Genomic DNA, 21,694 nt, shown 5'->3' on the forward strand with positions numbered 1-21,694 from the left:
GGTATTTTGAAGAGCATAGCACAAGAATTGAATGTGCTATGGAGGGCCCTCTGAGCATGGCCGTTAGGGGCTAACGGCTCCCGGTATATAGATAGGGCAGTGGGTCAGATGACATCCTGTATGTCAGCAGTGAGCGTTGCTGTCAGAGCATAGGTGTGTCAGGTTCCTCGGACTCTGCACGTACTTTTGGTGCTCTCTGCTCACTGTCATCAGCTGTAGACAGACCAGGCAGCAGCTTGCTTCCACGCTGCTCAAGCATGTCATCTGTGCCAATCATCGCCATTGCAATCTGGTCGCTTTCTCTCTTCGATATTGATAGCAAGTCCACCATACTCCGCGACCCCAGATGGTAGAGACCTGGTTGTGGAAACCCTGGAAACATAGGGGCGATCTGCAGCCCATTCCCCAGCACTGGGATTCGCAGTCACGGACTACCAATGAAGTCTGAGGGATGTGGTGTGTGTGCTGCTGAGGATCCTGCACAGACTCAATTGTGAATGCCATCACCATCCGGCGAGTCTGCTTCTGTTGTGAGGGCAGTGTCGCTTGCTTCTAGCATGGCGCATCTATATGTGAAGGAAGGTGCAGTGTAGCCTTCACCTGCCCATCCATCTCTATTAGCTTCTGATACTGCGATCCCTCCTGTTCCTGCATTTACCGCTCTGGAATCTACCATCACATCACTCACCTCTCACATCACCTCCATCCCCGCAAAGACACTGCACTCCTATGTCCTGTCCCACCTCCAGGATGCCCCAATCCCATTCTCGCTGCATTCATGACATTCTTCGCTGAGCTCGTTCCATCTTCGTGGCTTCATTGCGTGCGCTGCCACAAGGACTATGTGGAGGTCAAGAACGATGACAGGAGTTGTCTGGTGCCACATAATGACAAGAGTGCCGAGGTCGAGCACATTGGGAGGACCGCGAGAAGTGGCAGGCTCGTGATCGATCCTGGGATGATATACAAGATGCTGTGGGGATGCTACGGTAAACTCACCGAGGGAGATGGGGACCAGGGACCGCCCGATGGCTGGTGCTATGAGGGCAAACATACAGTGTGTACTCTAATCTTTCCTCATGTTTCTTCATGATGTCCTGATCATCTCCTGCTGCAAACTGACATAAAGCGTGCCCGCTTCTGTGCCGACTCGACTCCCCAAGATGACAAGCTCGCCTCGTGCATCTGGCTCAATTGCTATGGCATCCATGACCAGCTCCCGTGCACGAACCTGTGCAAGCAGAAGTGCAGCGTGAACCTCCGGAAGCCTGACATCGACGAAGACATGAGTGAAGGCAAGCCTGACAGTGGGGAAGACCACGTGAAGAGCAAAAGAAAGATGGTGAGCAAGGGCAAGGGCAAGGTGAAGGCGAAGGCCGCTGCTACAGAGGACGAGCATATGGACATGGACCAACATGAGCACAAGGATACTGAGAACATCAGCATCAGTGCATGCGGATGTACCCCAGCTGCTCACAAGCAGGCCAGGACCTCCATCATTCCTGCCTCTCAAGCCAATGCCAGAGCTGCTGCTCCCAAGCGCAAGGGTCACCCGCCCAAGCCCAAGCCGGCGCAGCCTCTGGAGATGACAGACGCAGATGCGGATGTGTCCAGTGCATCAGCGCAGGTTAAGTGTCCCGGATGGAAGCTGAAGAGCAAGATGTATATGGAGGAGTCAGACGAAGCACAGGATGTAGACATGGATGGGGAGCATGGTCCGAGGACGCGTTCGCAGAGCTGGACGTGTCAGGCCAGTGTGCAAATGGGAAGACCGAAGTTGGCCATGAAGAAGGGGAAGAGAAAGGAGGTAGAGAAGGATGGCGAGAGTGAGGATGAGGTCCCGAAGAAGATGAGAAGGCTCTCTACGTAAACATTAACGCTACGCTGCTATGCTCACGGTGTCGAAAACGCTGTCTGCTCACTTTGGTTGATCTTCATCTGGACAAACTGCCATCATGTTGACTCACGGTCGTCGTTTATATCCTGGGTCACTTTTTTGTCTTATTAGTGAGTCTGTCTGTGATAGCTTGCTCGACAGGTGAGGATACGAGGAAGACGATGGCGTGGGTCAACCCGTATGTGCTACGTCCTGTCCTCGGAAGAATGCAGTGGACCGATCAGATGCGTCGCAGCTCAGATTCACACGTCGATCACCTGCATCAGGTGTCGCAGGACTTCAAGTTGTTGGGAATGCCCAGAGGGAGCAATCTGAGAGCATCCAGTGAAGACGTTGTGGCTGGTGCCACATTATGTAATATTCCAAATATGTACTTATATATAAAGTAATCCTAATTAGGGAGCTCGGCATATAAGCCCGAGCTCTCCTTGCCCCGCTCCATCATCCGCTCGCTCGTCCTCCTGGATTCTGGCAAATGCTACAGGTTATGAGCCCTGGCAGCGCTGTATAAACACATCATACAGCTATCTGAGTCTACTAGCAAAAAATTGATGAGATACATATAAAAGTGCGGAATTACTCCTATGCCGAAGAACACTGACCATGTGGATTCTCACAATCCATACTGCATGCCATACCTCATGGAGGACAATTGGCTTCCGTGGAAGAGGCGTGTGCAACATGTATGGAAGAGGAAGTGTCTTACCAAATATGTGACTGGTGAGATCCCGATTCTGCAGCCCCTGCCAGATATAGCAATGGCAGAAGAGAAGGCAGTGAGGGAAGCTGAGATTGCAGATTGGGAAGACAAAGATAGTGAAGCAGCAGAGGTCATGTTGATGTCCATGGCCGATGATCAGCTCATTCATGTGAGCGAGTCGAGGACATTACACGAGATTTGGGAGAGTCTTAGGATCGTGAAGGAGAAGCCAGGCCATCACGGCCTTCTGGCACACCAGCGTACATTATATCAATCTCGAGCTCCAGATGACAAGGACATGGATGACTGGTTGAAGGAACTGCGTCAGCTTCGGGAGGAGCTCCACCAGATGAGAAAGCTCATCCCAGACGACGAGTTCATTTCAATTATCCTCATGTCGCTACCGGAATCCTGGGATTCATTCATGAATTCCTATTTCGGAGAAGCAGGAGGACAGTCCCAGTCTGGCAGTGGAACTCAGATTATGTCGCAAGATCTCATCGCAGTCATTCACGATAAGAACCGCCACCGGAAGAGCTGAGATGCTGAGCAGGCTGCCACAGGCACATCGCAGACTCAAGCCCTCTTCACCCAGAATGCGGAGCGGAAGAAGGGCAAGGGCGTGATGAGACCATGCGGCATCTGCGGTCGGAAGAACCACATCACTTGGGATTGTAAATTCTGCGAGCACCCCAAAATGAAGTGCGAAAACTGTGGGAAATGGGGGCACAAGACCTTGGAGTGCTACGCCCCCAGAGGAATCTTATCTGATAAGGCACGAGATGAGCTGCTGAAGAAGAAGTCAAAGTTCAAAGTGTGTGAGCGCAATGATTCGCAGATCGCTGGATCAAGCCGTGCCAAGAGAGATCAGGTGAGAATTGCAGAAGATGATGACGAAAACTGTATATCATTAGGTTCAGAAGATTCAGATGCTTCGTTTTATGGTTGGTTTGCAGATTCAGGAAGCACCTCCCACATCACTTCTCGCCGTGATGTTTTCCAGACCTATGAGCCCTTATGCAACCACTTGATCTCCGGGATAGGTCCAGCGCCTATCAAGGCTTTAGGCCGAGGCACTGTAGTCATCCGAAGTAAAGTGGGAAATCACATAGTAAGGTTCAATCTTCGCAACATGCTACATGCACTGACAGCACCCAGCAATCTTCTATCCATTGCACGGCTTGATGAAGCCAGTGGAAGGGTACACATGGGTGACAGTCATGGGCTAATCATGGATAAGCATGGTGCTACACTTGCTGTAGGTAAGAAACAAGGTCAACTTTATCAATTAAATCTTGAGCCCATTTCTACCGCTTCTGAATTAATATATGCCATGCAGGAAGACACTCCTCACACCTGGGACGAGTGACACAGAATTTATGGCCATATTGCAAAACCAATGCTTACACGGTTACACTGGGAGCACATGGTCGAAGGCCTAGAAATTGCACCCAGCCCAGATAATCTTGAGTGTGAAGCCTGTGTACAAGCTAAGGCCATCAGGAAGTCATTTCCAAAAGAGGCAGCAAAAAGAGACACAGTCCCCAGAGAATTAACACACACAGATGTGTGGGGACCAGCTCCGACAACTGCCCTACAAGGATGGCGTTATTTCGTCTCATTCACGGATGACTGTACCAGATTTACTACAGTATTATTCAAGAAAACGAACGACGAGACATCCGAGAAAGTCAAATTTTATTTGACAAATCTCGACCGTCATTATGGGACTCAGTGTCGTCAGCTCTGAATGGATAACGGATGCGAATATCTAAATAATGACTTGACACAATGGTGCCAATCCCGAGGAATTAAAACAGGCACTACTGCGCCTTATTCCCCATCCCAGAATGGAATTGCGGAACATTTATACTGCACGTTATTATCACGCACACACGCTATGCTCTACGCACGTGACATTCCACGCTATCTGTGAGCAGAAGCAGTGGGTCATGCTGCATACATCAAGAATCACACACCTACGCGCGCATTACCTGACATGATGCCATACGAGAAATGGAACGCGCGGAAGCCTAATATTGCATATTTATGTGAATTCAGATCTGATGTATGGGTGCTAAATGAAGCACTTAACTTATCGAAGTTAGCGCCGCGCGCCATGAAGTACATCTTCGTTGGCTATCTCGATGGACCACGCACCATCCGCTACTACGACGCATCCACACGCACTATGAAAACTTTGCACAATTATCATTTTGCGCCCGCTTCACAGCTCCCACTCTCTGTGACAACTGACACACCGGAGCTACAGAGGGAGTCTGCGCCAGATCAAACACACGAGGGGGAGTCTTCCACCGAGAATGCGCCGCGTTCCGATCTGAAGAAGTGAAAGCACATCGAAGTGGAAGAAGCGCAGGTACCTGAAGAACCTCGGAGATCAAAACGAAAGATCGTGTGTCCGAACTATCAGCTCCTCAATGACCCTGAGGCAGATGACGATGACATGGATGCTGCTGCATCTGCTGAAGTAATCTACCAGGCAATGTGCACTTCTATGGATCCAGATGAGCCAAAATCGTTACAGGATGCGAAGAACTCACCGGAATGGCCCCATTGGGAGCAAGCAGTGCAAGCTGAGATGAAGCAACTGCATGATATGGGGACATGGGATCTTGTAGATCTACCCCCAGACCGCAAAGTGGTAGGCAACAAATGGGTCCTGGTCAAGAAGATCAACAAGGAAGGTGAGGTAATCAAATACAAGGCACGTCTAGTGGTAAAAGGCTACTCACAGATCCCTGGCATGGACTACACGGAGACGTTCTCACCCGTGGTCTGCCTTGAGATGATACGAGCTGTCCTAGGGCTAGCTGCAATCCTCGATTGGGAAATCCAACAGATGGACGTCAAAGGTGCCTATCTAAATAGAATCCCGCAAGAGGAGATCTATATGCGCCAGCCTGAAGGGTATGCAGACCAGATGCACTGTGTATGCAGATTACACAAGACCCTCTATGGACTCAAACAAGCTGGGCATGAGTGGAATATTCAACTTAACCATGAGCTAATAAATGCGGGTTTTAGGCGATTATTATCAGATCCTTGCACATATATTCAGATCAGAGGTGGAAAAGTAGAAATCGTTACCGTATGGGTAGACGATCTACTGATATTCACCAATGATCCTAATATTATGGGTCATCTGAAGCATGAACTTCAGACCATGTTTGAAGTCACTGACCTTGGTGATCCAAAGAAGATCATCGGAATAGAAATTGAGCGAGATCGTGCAAAGCACATGATTAAAATCACTCAAAATAAATATATTGTTTCTATCCTGCAAAAAGAAGGGTTAGCGAACTCAAATGCGGTAGGCATGCCTCTTGATCCAAATATTCACCTCGAGAAGGAGGAAATTGGGATCGATGACATGCAAAACCGTAGCAACGGATATGCATCACTCATCGGATCTCTAATGTATGCTGCTGTGGCAACGTGCCCAGATATTGCTTATGCGGTACAACGCTTAAGCTCCTTCACTGCCAATCCTGGCATGGCACATTGGACAGCCGCAAAGCGCATCCTCAGATATTTATCTGGCACACAAGATGTCAGAATAGTATATGGTCCCAAAGAAGGGAAACCATACCTCGAACAATGTAAATTCGAGGGATATTCCGATGCCAATTTTGCCAATGATGAAGATCAAAAATTGATCTCAGGATATGTTTTCCTAGTAGGCACAGGTGCAATAACATGGAGCTCAAAGAAGCAATCCACTGTCGCATTATCTACTATGGAAGCTGAATATACGGCATTTGCTCAAGCTGCAAAAGAGACGGTATGGCTGCGAAATCTATTCAAAGAAATAGGTTTCGAACAGACCAAACTGACAATTTTGAACGGCGATAATATGAGCGCTATATCAATTGCAAATGATCTGCAATTCCATGCGCGATCAAAGCATTTCGATATCAGACATCATTACATTTGAGAGAAAGTTAATGATGAAATTATTCAGGTAAAATATTGTCTGACAGGTGATATGACTGCGGACATCTTTACCAAGCCTCTTGCTAAGCCCAGACATCAAAAACTAATGGGATTACTAGGGATGCCCATCAGCTTGAGGGGGAGTGTTGGGAATGCCTGGAGAGAGCAATCTGAGAGCACCCAGTGAAGACGTTGTGGCTGGCGCCACATTATATAATATTCCAAATATGTACTTATATATTAAGTAATCCTAATTAGAGAGCTCGGCATATAAGCCTGAGCTTTCCTTGCCCCGCTCCATCATCCGCTCGCTCGTCCTCCCGGATTCTGGTGAATGCTACACAAGTCGTGCCGTCCATGGCCTGCACTTTCCTCGGTAGTCCTGCAGCTCTGAGATGCGGTAAGCGCATCGTGTCTCACTGACGCATCTATTCATAACCTGATTGTCCACAGTTTCATCTGTATATCAGCAGCATCAACCCACCCATTTCACGTAAAACTCTACAGACGCTGCAGGTGTAGAATGGTTCAGACGACGATGACAACGATGATGAAGATGCGGATGATCTCAAGACGATGAAGTCAAAAGCGAGCATAGCAGATGAAGAGAAGGAGCGTGCACATGAGTATGACCAAGTGGGCATGATCACGGGCGGTACCGGCATGTAAGTGAGCGTGCCATCGCTAACCCTCATGGCAGCATGCCGATATACGAGATCCTAGAATGTGCACTCAAAGACCCATCGAACAAGACCAAGTTCACGCTCATCTTCACCAACATCAGCGAGCGCGACATCCTGCTCCGTGAAGAGTTTGATGTGTTGAAGAAGGTGCACCTCGACATGTTCAACGTCATCTATACACTCGACCAGCCCAGATCAAACTGGAAAGGTACATCGTGTCTTGCGGATGGATGCATGCAAGTCGACTGATGCGACCGCGGACGTGGGCTGGCAGGATAGAAGGGATTTGTGAACCGGAAGATGATCAAGCAGAACATTGCTCTCATGACACTCAGCAATAAGGTCAAAGTCTCCATCTGCGGTATGTCTCATGGCTCGCAGAGTTGCCTCCGGGCTCCTCGCAAGCTGATAACTGTCTGTGCAGGCCTGCCTGGGCAGGTGAGCACGCTCACAGGAAAGAAAGATGGGATGAAGCAGGGCACGTTGAGTGGAATTTTGAAGGATCTCAGGTACACCAAGGATCAGGTGCGTTCTCTCGCATGCCGCGACACGTGCACGTCGAGCTCGTACTTACGTGCTTCTTCTTTCTGCAGATATTTAAGTTCTAATGCCGGTGCATTGTATTAGAACGTGAAAGAGCAGGCGAGATGGACTTGAATGCTGTATCTTTAGATGCTGCTGTACGGTTATCACCGCAGACATGAAGCGATTTGCACATGTGGCAAATGCTTAGCAAATGTCAACAGGTTTTTTGCCTTTGTGATCTCAATTTGCTACGGTTCCTTCCCACATTCCGTATTAAGTATTTGCATATAATATGTTGGAGGCAGTAATTTAAAATCATGTATTTAAGAAATGACACCATTTTCAAACTCACCAAATACATTTAGAATTTGAGTGCTGTTGAATGTAATTATACATTTTTGAATTTCAAACTATAACATGTATAAAATATCCAGTAGCAGATGAAGGTGTGATTATGCCTACATTCTACTTCCCTACTGAAGTCATTCTAGCCAAGATTACTAGAATGAAAGTCATTCACCGTAATTACACCTTCATCTGCTACTGGATATTTTATACATGTCATAGTTTGAAATTCAAAATGTATGATTACATTCAACAGCGCTCAAATTCTAAATGTATTTGGTGAGTTTGAAAATGATGTCATTTCTTAAAATATATAATTTTAAATTTCTGCCTCTAACATATTATTATGCAAATACTTAATATGGAATGTGGGAAGGAACCTTAGCAAATTGAGATCACAAAGGCAAAAAACCTGTTGACATTTGCTAAGCATTTGCCACATGTGCAAAACGCTTCATGTCTGCGGTGAGATGGGTCTCTCAAACTCTACCGCAACCAGCTGTAGTTCCCAATATTGTAGTACAATCATCCACCACTGTGCTAAAACATTTGTGAACAAGTCCTGCAGGTTGTACACAATGTGTTATAATATTCTCACCACTGCATAACATTGTGCATTATCTGAATATTAATGTAAATCATTCACAGCACTCTCATTTCACAATGTCAATCATGTAGTAAAGCATTGTTTGACATTGTAAATTATCCAGAGATGATTGATCAACATTGTATTTGACTGTTGCTATATATATCCACATTGTCAATGATTCTGGAGCCATTATTTCTGCAGGTTGACACAATGTATTACAATATCCTCACTATTATATAAATTTGTGAATCACTTGCAGATAGTTGTGTATCATTCACGTCACGCTTGTTTGACAATGTCAATCATTTGGTGGGCATTTTGTGTGACATTGTGAATCACTCAGAGATGGTTGATAAACATTGTATTTGGCCACTGCTATATATTTTCCACATTGTCAATTATTCTGCCAGCCAGTATTGACATTGTGCTTCATTTTACAGGGCTCTACAAAATGTGGTGCATTCAACTGAATCAAGTAGTAGCACAGTGTGCTTCAAGCTTCAGGTATATCTGAGACACATAGGCATCTCTCTTCTCATAGCTTGCAGGAACCTTGTATATAATGCAAATTAAAATTCAAGTTGTCAATAATTATCTGAGTTTGGATACAACATATCTTTTGAATTTTAGACCTTGGTACAGTGAAACCAGCCATAAGACAAGCATATAAATCTCAAGCACTACCTAGATACTACAAATCATCTTCAGGAATGTCAGACTCAGCCTCAACTTCATCCTCAGACCCTTCCTCTTCGATAGATTTGCACATTGCATCTGTAAAATCCTTGGCCCATTCTGGAACTGTGCCAGCCTTGCGCAGCAATGGCAGCCACATGGACATGAACTTGACGGAGAGTTTTTGAAAGATTGCAGCCTCTTTTTCAGTGTAGGCATGAAGCCCACATGCTAAGGATGGAGAGACATCAGTGCATTTACCTGCATGCTGACGCCACCATCTCGCCTTCCACCTGAGATACTCAATCACTCATCGCATCTCCTCCTCCAGGAGTTGCTTCTCCTCAGCCCATCTATCTGCCCGTGCCTTCGTACATGCCCACTCGATGCACATGCTATCATTGTACTCACTGGTATTCGAGACCTCCTCACTGATAGTGGTCCCATCTGGGCATTTGACACACCAGATCCAGGATAGCTCATACCGGCCCTCTCCCATTCCATCATCATCACGCCTTGATCCAGAGATGTGCTTCTCTTTCAGAACAAGAAAGCGATTTGACCAGTCACCACCAGGATCGAGTACGGAGAGGGCAGCATGAGCGACATGATAGGTGGAGGTCGCACGCTGGATCTTGTCTGTGAAATGCATAAATAATGTACGCATCCTCGTATTTGCTTTTTGTCCAGTGCCAGATACATTCATCTTGCGAAATTGACGGACCTCCATGAGAACATGACGTAACCGACGAATTTCTGCAAGTGCGTCGTCGGCTTGAGCAACGCGAAGCCGTGTCTCCTTCATGACAAGATCGCGCAATGCTTCGGAGCTTCGCAAGTCAACAGAAAGGGATGATGGCAACCATAGCTTCATATCATTAGCTGCATAGTCTGACTTTTCTGCTATTTCTTCAATGCTGATGTACGGAGCACGTAGCTGTGCCGCTATGGGCATGTAAATGTCCTGCAACGTGCACCATCCTTGAATGTGATGATACAGTGCATTCTGTCTCTGTTGAGAGTCAGCATACATGGCGTCACTTTTTCCGATAGACTTGAGCTGTGATACATGGCTATGATGCTGTTAAATTCGGTACGGTGAGACATGATGCTTTTACATACACTTGACCTTCTAGCTCTAAGCCGAGCTGAAGGAATATGCTGGCAGTCACTTCATGAGGTGCTACATGTCCACGAGCAGCTTCGGCGGCATCTTCTTGTGCCAGTTGTAGGCAGACTGCATTCATCGTCCACGCTATATGTGCCATCATTTATGTTGTCGAGCGACATTAATATGTAAAGACGTACTGGAGGTTGGCTCTTCGAAAGGGTCAGGCTTATGATTGTGATTCTGCTGCCAAGCCTCATGAATATCTTCCCATTCCTTGATTACTGCTGGTGCAAATGTATCCGAAAATCTGTTGAATATATCTCGGTGCTTCTGGCGCATTGAGACTGCCTCCTTGTATGAATTTTGCATGTGCTTGCCTGGAACTGTATCATGTGTGACATGAGAGCTTACGTGACCCAAGCAATGGAAGAACATACTGAGATTAATTATCTTTCCCCAATTCCATGCACCCCAATGATCGTCGAGTACCTCTTGATGCATCGTGGGTCCCATCTCCTGTGTGCTCATTGCAATTGGATTCATGTGTGACCAGCTCGACTCAATGCCCTCACCATATGTGCATCCCACATGCCGAACATAGTTGAGAGAATATCGTACATGGTTGGGGCCGTGAGCTGGAAGATGTTTTTTCGGTATTCCCCAGCGAATATTGATACGATCAAAGTCGAGATGAAGGTCTTCACGGTACGTAGCATTTCGCTTCTGGAAGTTCTTGCTAAACTGGCATGCGATGTCGTAGGTAAGAAAGAGCCAGAGGAGAACAAGCGATGTGAGGGTGGATAGAATGAGATAGTCGATGTTGCAGAATCTATCGCTCATCAGGGTTTTACCCACACTGCAGAAAATGCGATAAGCGACTCACTTTTCTCCTTTCTGAAGGTCTCCGACTCCCTTCTTGTGGACAAATGCATGGCGGGCACAGAGCACGGCACCAACTCCAGATGCCAGGTAGCCTTCCTTGTGAAGATTTGCTTTGATTATTGCATTGTGCTCCGCAGTGCAGGTATTCTCCTGTGAGAATATGGCTGAATATGCTATTGCTCAGTGGGAGACAACACTGCTGCACGTACCTCCTCTAAGTGAGCATGTTGCTCGACATGCTTGAGATAGCACGCTTCCTCCACGTAGTATGCCCAACCCGGTGACAGATGGACATCGGTCAAACCTCGGTCTTTGCAGTGGATGTGGAAGTTTGCATCCACCATGAAAAATAGTACGTACAGCCAACTGGATTGAGCAATCTGTGTGAGAGAGAATGCACGATAAGATACACCTATATACTCATGAAAGTTCGGGAGGTGCACGCTCCCAGTCTTTCGGTAGATTGCGACCAGGATGGAGACAGGCTGGGCACTCCACGACGAGCTCTCCTTCTTGTGTGGCATCAACACCATCTAAATCATGACCACGTGCTGCTCTCTTCAACATCTTCATATGATGCCATATGCGGACGACGTGTGCTGCTTGCTTGTAGCGATTCTATCAGCCAGCTCAGAAGACATTCATAATCATGAAGGTAATCGACCCTTACCAATACCACATGAGTGCCAGAATTGTCGGTAATCCGCTGAAGAGCTTGAAAGAAATCGTAGAGATTCGTCTTTCCTTGTAAAGTGAGATGGTGAAAGAATTCCAGAGCTTGGAATGTGAAGGCAGTCTGCGCTCGATCAGTACTTGCAGGGAACCAACCAACGTGCAAAAGTTGTTGCCAGCAGTACGTGAGGCCCTCATGGAGTCCACTACACTGACAGAAGCAGACCTTGATGTTGTGGATGCCGTTGATGTCACATACACAAAGCGGATACGGTTTGCTTGGACTTTGGCATGGTTTTCCTGCACGACCTAGTTGATAAATGTAGCCGAGAGATGCTAATGTTGTGCTCTCAAAAAACGTGTCATTCCAACACTGAAATATGAGCGGGTTAAGATAGTAAGTAGGTTGAGCAAGAATGAATAACGTACCTCAATGCGGTGAAGCGGGAGATCAGAATGAGCACCAAGAATGCATGTCTTGCACAGAAGAGGCTTCCCGGTGCATTCATGACAGTGCAAGCTTCCTAAGCTTGCACAGTTCTGGCAGGTCTGATGAGGAAATGCATCTGCAAGCCCATCCATACAGATTAGCTCCTCCAGAAATGTCTGGCAAAAAGGCAGCCAATTCAAGATCTTCTCCTACACTTACGGTCAGCATAAGGGTTACTATCGTCAGCTGCTCATGTACGATGTGCGTTTATCGCTACAGTCTCTCTTTTTCCCCCCTTCTCCCAAGTCCATGCTATCTGCGACGTTGTCATCTGCAACACAAGTAGCTCCATCCTGATCATCGTCTCGGACTTTCAAGTCGGGGTGCTGCACCGGCTTGGCTTGTACATGTCTCACTCGTTGTCCTAGGTGCCCACTCTTCGTCGTATGCAGCGTGTATGACTGTTGAACGTTCGCAGACATGGTAGGCTCGTCATCGGTGATGGTGACTCGGTGTGTTTTCTTTGCAGTGCGAGAGCACTGGGATGAGCCAGTACGTTTGCTTGATTCCGCCATGAGAGGGAATAATCTGGCAATGATGATGCATGCAGCAAGAAGCCGAAAAGTTGAGACTGCACTGAGCACTAGCCTCACCGAGATGGGCCACATGTGGACTAACAATCAATAGCCACCCGATTGCTATACATTGTGCATAGAGGGTGATCACGCATTTACATGCATCCGACAGTATCTCTGAATATAATTCAAATCTCATTGATCGGACACTTTCTAGCAACATCACACATGTATCTAAGGTGATACTCATTCAAAGAATATAGAACCATACCTAGATGATGTCAGCTTCCCCGTCAGGCAGTAGAACAGGACAGCATGAACTTCGTTGAAATCTGCAGCGTGTTCGTTAGCATGCTTGACGTATTATCGACACACTTTGCACCTCATAATGATGCTCATTCGCTTTCTTCGTATGATCTGTGATGCTATCTCTTGCTCGCACCCGCTCAATCCATTCCATCTTCACAGCATGATTGGCCTCGAACAAGCCGTGGTCAATTTCACGCAACCTCTGCCGGCATAGAGCGTGTATCACAGCGCACATTATAAAGTCCGGTATCAAAGCCTTTAGGATGACATGTGATAAGTATCCCATCCTGATGACAACATGAAACGCTCGACTCACCTTATCCAGCAAAGCATAGCCAACATGCAGAGTGGCCTCCATGAACGGCACGATAATTGTTGAGTGCGAGAGCTGTCGTGCGCCATGCCTGAAATATATATGAGCTTCGAGCTTCAAGGGTAGGATGTCAGCGGAATGTCGAAATGTATCTGATGTATTGAAAGACTGTCACGATGATGTTGCTCCTTTCAGACTCAGATAACGTCGATAGTGTATGCAAATCAGCTATGAGCGGTCTATAATGACAGCATCACTGAGAGAGAGAGAATCTGAGCAGCGACAGATGGCGCACCAAGTCGAAATGCAGAACATACCAAGCCCAAGCCCCTTCCAGATCAGCCTCATCATGAACTGAAGTAGTAAGACATCACGTCTTACGCAGAGGAAAGAAGAGGGATGGGCAGTACTCACCGCAGCGTCGACGCCGGCCGAAGCATTCTCCATGCCATCCATTGCTATCTGCATCCCTTCAGGTGTCCCGGCGCATCCTGAAGGGATATAGCATAGTGATATTAGAGAGACTCAGATTGCAAAACAGTAGAGCGGGTTAACGTACCTCCGATGCCGCTCAGCGACTCTACTCAAGCACCTCGGAACCCACGCTGCAGAGGACCATGATAGCTGTGTTGCGGCCAGGTCGCAGTGCTGCCCATATCCAAAGTGAGGGCCAGTGGTGCACCAGATTGCACTGTATAGAAGAGCGGCCGAGCACGCAGGTCGCGATAGTGGAGGGACGAGCCGCAGAAGCGAGACTGTTGCAGCCAGGTCGTGGTGCTGCTCTAAGCCACAGCATGAGAAGGGGGGCACAGACTGCCATAAAAACAGGAGCGGTCGAGTACAGAGATCTGATGTTGGAGAGGGCGAGCTGAAAATGGAGACCTGAAAGCAGGACGCGAAGTACAGAATCGCGAACACGGGAAAGAGAGATATCTCGGACAAAGAGAAAGGTGGCCAGACGCCCATGAGTGCATCACCCATAGTCACACCAGTCAAATAAATTCTAGGGTGAACATTCTTTACATGTACACTGAATACGAAAATTGCGAACCAATCTGATATGTCTCAGAAGAGATATAAAGTACGTAGATATGATGCGACCCGCGACCCTGAGCTCAGACGAGGTTATTAGCCACCACATTGAGTGACACCATGTCACGCTTGTGGCTGAGCATGCACAGTTTGTGATCTTCTACCCTGGGCTTATTGTGAACGCAATCCGTGCCTCGCAAGCATAAATCCTGTTCACGGTGCCGTCAATAGATCACAGATTAATTATATGCATTGATTCCCAATTTTCCCGCTCTTCAGCTCATAAGCCAGGGCCACAAGAGCATGTCACGCTCGGTGCTTGCTGGGTCCGTACTTGCAGCTGCAGAAAACACCATCTTCGCACTCCCATTGCAGTGCTTGCGGACGAAAAAATCTGAAAAAGGTTTCAAAAATCGTGTTAGCATTGCCCCGAGCAACCTTGAGAAATTGAAGCATTCTTGGGAAGAACCTCGTGCTACAGTAAGGTTTGACGAGCTTGAACGACACTTCAGCCACCCGTCCAGTGCTTCGCGCGCTCGCTCAACGTTGCAACATTCAGCGTTTGGCTTTATCTATGCATGCTCATACTACTGTGCACCATGAATCAGTTACTTGAAGACAGCAATGACTGGCTATTTTATGAGGAGCACCTTCCAGCAAAAACTTATTATATCAGGTCAATTCCGTGTACTACAATGACCGCTTTGTTGCTAATTTGTGCAGCCTCATCAGCCACCGTCAGGCACATCTGCGATATCAGCAATATTATAATGCAAGCATCCGAGCCTCTCGCAGGAAGTTGAGCAAGAGGGATCAGGCCGCTGCGAGGGAGAAAATGCGTCAGGAAGCACATGGTCTACATTGGTGAGTATTCAGGAATCAGCATCATGTTATTTTCATTTTATTCAACTGAAGTGCACACAGTGCATATGACAATCCTATTGCTCACAAGTCCAGTCAGCATAACCCAGAACGCACACCGCAAATGGCTCATGTGGAGATCTAGCTATGGAAAGAATTGCAAGACCTCAAGTCCGACTTCATCAGGGCGCACGGTTCTACATGGCTGCATTTTTATCTGACGGAACTCGACGTCAGGAAGCGGGGCTTGCTCATCAGCAGAAGCACTGATCTGCATTGCACTCACCAGCTTGTCGCCATCTATCACCAGGAATTTGAGCTTCTACAGCAGGGCGCACACAAGTATGAACAAGCCATCACTGATCATGCCCTGACTATCTTTGGGCGAGGGTATGTGGCTTTTCTGGATGATCGTTATGGCTGCTTACCCAGAACAATGATATAGAGTGAATAAAACATATTTTAAGAAGGTCTACGGCTTTTAAACATCATTCTTCTACTTATGAGCATTGTATATCTAATACATCATCTGCAATACACTTCGGGAGGAGGAGCTGGGGCAAGTGACACCACTCGTGCCAATCGTCGAGGCATCTTTCGAATCCGTGACTGCAGCCAGCTCGGAGTCCTCTGAGGAGGTTGACATCATGTTGAACATCAGTGTATCTGAGCCTGAGGCACTCGCCGAAGGCGAAGTGCATGCCATGGTTGAGGAAATGCAGAATGCAGCTGAAGGAGAGCAGCATAAGACATCAGAAGAATTGAGTGCAAAACCAAGCCCGTACCTGATGCCACTTCCACCATCACCGCCTTCAGCATTGCCGAACCCGGAGTACCCACATAAGCTGATGCCGATGCCGGTGGAAGGCCTTCCCAAGCAGTGGGTACCTTCGATCGGAGAGGTCGTGTAATGAGCCATGGACGAAGAACGGGCTGAAGGAGAAGTGGATACGCCAATGCTCAGCCCGACGCAGCACCACGATCACGATGCGGAGAGCTCGAGCGAGGGTGAGGGCCCAGAGACGCCTCTGCCAGATATTGTGGCATTTGCAATGAACGTTGTCATTTCGGTGAGTGCGGGTGTGCATGATGAGTCAGATTCGTGTGTGCAGACGCTTGGGAATGCGGTTGGTAGTGAGCCAGGGAAGGGACAGGAGCAGGGGCAGAAGGAGGGCCAGAGGCTTTTCAGTTGGGGCATCGGGATTGGGGGGAGGTTGAGCGGGCATGCAGCATAGTGTCCTGCCTTCGCTGTCGCATAGATCTTGTGAGCGCAGCAGGATGAGGGAGCATGAATTTACCTTAGAACATTCTGTACATAGTTTGGCCCAAATTTGCGTGCATCTGAGAGTGGTGCACTTTTTGTGTGATGGGCTAACTTCATACTGCGAATGAATCAACATTGATCGGCACAGACAACCACGTCGACCATTCTGACTAGTCATGAGCATGCACATCGTTATCCTGCAGTGGCTACGTACCATGGTCCCATGTAAAACAGGTATAGATGCTCCTCATCCTCTGAAGACTCAGAGGATGGTGGTGCTACAAAATAATATAAAAACATTCAGCCCATGAAAATGTCGAACTTACTGTTAATCTCTACCTGTCCGACGAGAGACCCCAATTGAAAGTGGAGTTACGCATGTCATGCCAGGGTGGAGAAAACTGGCATTAGACTGGGAAAGGCAATGAAATCACAGCGGCATACATTGACCGCTGCCAAGACTCGATCAAGTGGCTTATGCGCCCACGAACTGGCGGCCAGTTAAAATTGGCAAAGACGGAGAGTACTCGAAACATCGGGCAGCAAATGCCGCATGTGACTTGTGAAGCGGTCCGAGCTGTAAAAATGATTTCAGTGAGACCAATATACCACTCCTGCCTGGGATTGAGCAGCGCAGCGACAGGATGGACAGAGGTGGAGATGTGGATGGAGGCATATGGAGAGGATGATGGCTAGAGGGGCAGGACATTCAGCTCACCGGTTAGAGATGAATATCACATTATCCATTTGCGCAGTTTCTGGCAATTGTTGCTGTACCTGCAGCCTGAGCATTGTACCTGGTAGAGTAGTGGCTTCAGCTGTGAAAAGTTTTGAATGATTCGTGAGATACACCTGTGAACGCATCGCACATCTGTTCCTTTCCCTCGCTGTTGCCAGTATGCCTGGAAAAGAATGGACATCAGAAACACAGAAGATATGGCTCGAACACAGGAGGGCAGCATTCTTGAATGCTCAGGAGACCAAAACCACCTCCGCTTTCATGTTGTCCACCTCTGAAGCTTGGTTTGGCGAGTTTGGTGTTGATCCACCCACTGCAAAGGAGCTACAGCAGGCGAATGGCAGCAAAGAGGCTGCCAATGTCATTGTAACAGAAAAGATGAAGAAAGTACGTCAATGCAACACACCTGATCATCACTGCTTCTGATGGAATCTTGCAGTGCCTGCGATGGTGGTTTGATAACCATACATGCATTACATCATCTGGCAGTGGTTCGAAGAAGGTGCTCGACTTGACAAAGGGCCGCAAGCAGAGATTGCACCCGTATCAAGCCTATTACAAGCTCTATACGGAGAAACTACGGCCAATCATCGACAAAAAGTATGCGACATACCTTAGTACCCTTCCATCTGGCACTGGTCCTCACAACAAGTGGGTATGGGGCAATGAGCTTGTTAAGCAGCTCCTCATGGAGGAGACAGAGGATGTGAAGGCTGAGGTGGAAAAGTTCTGTGACGTGTCAAGTGTAGCACCGTTTAACTTCGAAGACGAGGTGGATGAGGAGTTGCCGAATGAGGAACAGAGTGCGAAGCAGAAAAGGGTGAAGGAGATGTTCGAGTAGGTGCCTTTTCTCTGGATGCTGTGATAATGTGCTCACTCTCAAATTAGTGCGATTGACAACCTTGCACGCACGGTGAAAGTTGCTCTTGATAGAATCGAAGAGCAAACTGGGTGGAAAGTGACAATCATTTGCGGTGGCCCGCATCCGATGCTGAAAAAAATTAGGACTATGGTGTATGTTACTCTCCTCCACTTGGCTCATTCCATCTTGACACCCGGAGTAACCAGATACCATACAGGGATAACGAGGGACTCAGGCCACACATTTTCGCAAATCATCGGCACTGATTGGATGGAGAAAGTGGAGGCACCCTTTCGTGAGTTCGTACAGAGATGCTATCGTAAGTGCCCTTGGCTGTGTGCAGTGTGGTTTGATCGAAGTACTAAATTCGCTCTACAGCACCTGATTGGGAGGTGAGACTGGGGTTACCCGACATGAAAGAAAGCTCCTCCACAAACACCAGCGCTCCTGCCTCACGCTCTGGCACTCTCAACTCCCAGCCCGCTCATGCACCCTCAGAGTCTGTGGAAGCCTCAAAAGAGAACGAAGACTCACTCTTAGTTACAGCACATGCTGGCTCCCCACACGAGTCCTCACCAGATCCATACAAGTTTGACAATGAAAAAGAGCAGAATATCGCTGCAGTGCATGCACTGTTCAAGCAATCAGGCCTCAATGATGATCTAGCGAAGCTCAAGGCCAAGGTCAAGAAAGGAAAAAGGCGAGAGCATGGCAGATCTGAAGTGTTAAATCAGACTTCGGCTATTGGTTACAGGTACGTCGGTAGTCTGCATAATCTTTTGTGATCTCGCTAATCTATGCATTTCAGTCAATTACTCACTACCAGCATCACGGATCCATTAGATTCTGCACAAGGTTCCACTGTGACAGGCTCTACATCGACCTCTATTCAAGCACCTTCGCCGCTGATCGCTGCTTCTACAAGCAGTGCTGCGCTGACTCCTGCTCCTGTGTCAACCGTTACTCCCATATCGACCCTTCTCTCTGTGACTAAGAACACTGCGCTGACCTTGTCCTCCATGACTAGCGCTGCACTGATCTTGTCCTCCATGATTAGTGCCACACTAATTTTTGTTCCGACACCAGTCTCTGCTTCTGCATCAATTCCTGTGCCTACCTTTGTTGCGAAGGAGCCGAGCATTGGTGAGGCTGGCCTTCCCACCTGGATACAAGATGCGAGACAATATTTCACCGGTGTTACCGGTGTTGGATCCTGGAAGACTCTCGTCAACTCATGGCTCACATTTGAACATCGCCTGGGCTACCCGGATGGTTCTCGTGCGAACTGGCTGGCATCGAAGGGACGTCTGGAAGAGATCAAACAGTGGATCAAGAAAGCTCATCCATACAAAGCGAGTGCAGTCACCATCAATGTGAAGATGTTTTCAGGAACTTGGAAGGGTTGGTGGAGGAACATTCAGCCTGTCGGATGTGTTCAGGGTGTAGAGTGGCCGCTTTTACAGAACGTGGAGCAGGACTTGAATTGGATGGGATTGGACCGTGGTGGATGCAACGGTATGTTCTTGGTCATTGTTTCGTTGTCGTGGTGGGTGGCAGCAGCTCGCTCAGATGCACAAGTTGTCGATGTGACACTTGCTGTTGAAGACGTGCTATGGGTGCTTGGACAGCTGGCCATGCATGTCACTCGAAAGCATTCTGCTACAGGTAGTTCTGGATCCCCAAGCAAACGTGCACGTATGTCCAACTAATGCCTCGAGATCTATCTTTGTTCATTTCAAAAAGGATGAACTGGCAAACTTAACACTGTCATGTACCTACAATGTTTTAAATTTTGCGTGGCTTCAATGTAGCCATGATGTGCTCAAAAATGTGTGCGAAGCTATGGTGCCCAGTTAGATATTTTGTTTATAAAATAGATATGTCCAAATTTAGCTATCATCATCATGTGGCTGAATGTAGCCTGTCTTATTATGGTCTTACATAATATTTAGATATTTTTATTGCATTATCTGAGTCGTGACATGTCAATGGTGTGAGACTAAGCTGAACTGAGCCGAGCTGAGCGACATAACTCGCTGTCAACTTGAACGTCTGAGTTTTCCTAAGGTGAGTCATGACTCAACTCGTGAGTCCACCATAGATAAAAATGGACATTTGGAAGTAAGTAGCTGACCATGTCAGAGATGTAATAGTTTAAAATTTAACAATAACTATGAAATTCAATGCATTGCATCACACTGAGTATGCAGTCTCATGATGATTTCTCTTACATTGACCAATAGAACACAGCCATCATATTATATAATTCCATCAGATGAGTCAGTGAGCTGTCTGAGTTGAGAACTCAGCTTGGCTCGACTCTCTAAGTTGAATGACTCAACACGCAAGTTGAGCTGAGTTTGCGAGTTGGGCTCAGCTTATTGATCACACTATGTGTCAAGCCTGAGCAATAATGAGAGATGATCTAATATGAATAAATGATAATTATGTCATAAATTTACATCGATAATTGAACTGCAGACACAAAGTACAGTTGCCTGTAACAAGTCTGGAGCTTAGACCAGGCTGAGCTCAAACTAAGCTCAAGCCCTGTTAAAGGGCCCAGCTAGCAATTCTGGTAAACTTGAGTCTGCTGAAGCTGAGCTGGGCTCTGAAAAATACTAGTGATTATATAATGTCATCGTATAAGTTGATGAGCTGTCCAAGTTTCAGCCTAGCTGAATCCCTTAAGTTAACATGCGAGTCAAGCTGAGATCATGTGTTGAACTCAGCTTGTCACCCACACTATTGAGATGTGTATTGAATAATTCTGAATTAGGTGTTCTTGTGGCATGACCAAGCTTAGCCCGCTCTACTATGTCCTTTTTTAATTTAGTGAATTTGTTGATTTATTCTTTATAGCTTTGAAGTCTTTCAGTTATCTTAGAAAAAAATTGAATAACTTTGATTTGCCTATCACTGTGGTATAGCTGAAGCTGATCTGCGATATTATGTCTCTTTTATAACATAATTATGCATTATCACTGAACAAGTGTGCTGTATTTTAAGCAGATTGATGATTTTCAATCCACATTTAACATTATAGATTATGGAGCTCTCTTTAAATGATGTTATTCACAAGAATGATCAACACCTGCAAGCAACTAAAATATACAATATAATCAAGATCTTGGATTGCAGTGTGCTTTAGGGCTAACACATTTATTCATGTCATCAATAGCACTACATTTTAGGCTGAATCACATTCTCAGTTTTCTAGGATGCACAATGTGAAACAATCTTTCCCTGGACCTATTACAATGTGCATACAATCAT

At 47.0% G+C, this 21,694-nt stretch overlaps 8 protein-coding genes across 8 annotated transcripts; 6 read left to right on the forward strand and 2 right to left on the reverse strand.

Moving 5' to 3' along the window:
* Window positions 1-592: 592 nt before the first annotated feature.
* Window positions 593-1,420, forward strand: LAESUDRAFT_789640 (uncharacterized protein; the record flags this gene model as incomplete). The annotated part of the gene is made up of 2 exons (XM_040913917.1): window positions 593-1,081; window positions 1,130-1,420. Coding segments are annotated over exons 1-2 (594 nt in total), but the record flags the coding sequence as incomplete, so codon positions are not given.
* Window positions 1,421-3,537: 2,117 nt separating this feature from the next.
* Window positions 3,538-3,966, forward strand: LAESUDRAFT_632644 (uncharacterized protein; the record flags this gene model as incomplete). The annotated part of the gene is made up of 2 exons (XM_040903417.1): window positions 3,538-3,586; window positions 3,665-3,966. Coding segments are annotated over 2 exons (351 nt in total), but the record flags the coding sequence as incomplete, so codon positions are not given.
* A 3,200-nt stretch (window positions 3,967-7,166) lies between these two features.
* Window positions 7,167-7,762, forward strand: LAESUDRAFT_626412 (ferredoxin reductase-like protein; the record flags this gene model as incomplete). Its single annotated transcript, XM_040903344.1, has 4 exons — window positions 7,167-7,216; window positions 7,252-7,474; window positions 7,517-7,595; window positions 7,659-7,762. Coding segments are annotated over 4 exons (456 nt in total), but the record flags the coding sequence as incomplete, so codon positions are not given.
* Window positions 7,763-9,678: 1,916 nt separating this feature from the next.
* Window positions 9,679-11,894, reverse strand: LAESUDRAFT_761931 (uncharacterized protein; the record flags this gene model as incomplete). The annotated part of the gene is made up of 6 exons (XM_040912995.1): window positions 9,679-10,441; window positions 10,491-10,623; window positions 10,677-10,862; window positions 10,917-11,308; window positions 11,363-11,511; window positions 11,571-11,894. 6 exons carry the CDS (start codon window positions 11,892-11,894, stop codon window positions 9,679-9,681), a joined length of 1,947 nt encoding a protein of 648 aa, XP_040761087.1.
* Window positions 11,895-13,384: 1,490 nt separating this feature from the next.
* Window positions 13,385-13,708, reverse strand: LAESUDRAFT_659732 (uncharacterized protein; the record flags this gene model as incomplete). The annotated part of the gene is made up of 2 exons (XM_040904826.1): window positions 13,385-13,603; window positions 13,664-13,708. Coding segments are annotated over 2 exons (264 nt in total), but the record flags the coding sequence as incomplete, so codon positions are not given.
* Window positions 13,709-14,995: 1,287 nt separating this feature from the next.
* Window positions 14,996-16,788, forward strand: LAESUDRAFT_716185 (uncharacterized protein; the record flags this gene model as incomplete). The annotated part of the gene is made up of 9 exons (XM_040907226.1): window positions 14,996-15,172; window positions 15,301-15,368; window positions 15,416-15,556; window positions 15,617-15,648; window positions 15,709-15,943; window positions 15,999-16,023; window positions 16,102-16,437; window positions 16,528-16,623; window positions 16,666-16,788. 9 exons carry the CDS (start codon window positions 14,996-14,998, stop codon window positions 16,786-16,788), a joined length of 1,233 nt encoding a protein of 410 aa, XP_040761089.1.
* Window positions 16,789-17,730: 942 nt separating this feature from the next.
* LAESUDRAFT_608623 (uncharacterized protein) lies at window positions 17,731-18,121 on the forward strand (the record flags this gene model as incomplete). Its single annotated transcript, XM_040903138.1, has 2 exons — window positions 17,731-17,943; window positions 17,996-18,121. Coding segments are annotated over 2 exons (339 nt in total), but the record flags the coding sequence as incomplete, so codon positions are not given.
* A 1,454-nt stretch (window positions 18,122-19,575) lies between these two features.
* Window positions 19,576-19,968, forward strand: LAESUDRAFT_606537 (uncharacterized protein; the record flags this gene model as incomplete). The annotated part of the gene is made up of 1 exon (XM_040903123.1): window positions 19,576-19,968. A coding segment is annotated over one exon (393 nt), but the record flags the coding sequence as incomplete, so codon positions are not given.
* Between the last annotated feature and the right edge of the window lie 1,726 nt (window positions 19,969-21,694).

Source organism: Laetiporus sulphureus, assembly GCF_001632365.1.
Source record: "Laetiporus sulphureus 93-53 unplaced genomic scaffold LAESUscaffold_40, whole genome shotgun sequence".
NCBI classification, from domain to species: domain Eukaryota; kingdom Fungi; phylum Basidiomycota; class Agaricomycetes; order Polyporales; family Laetiporaceae; genus Laetiporus; species Laetiporus sulphureus.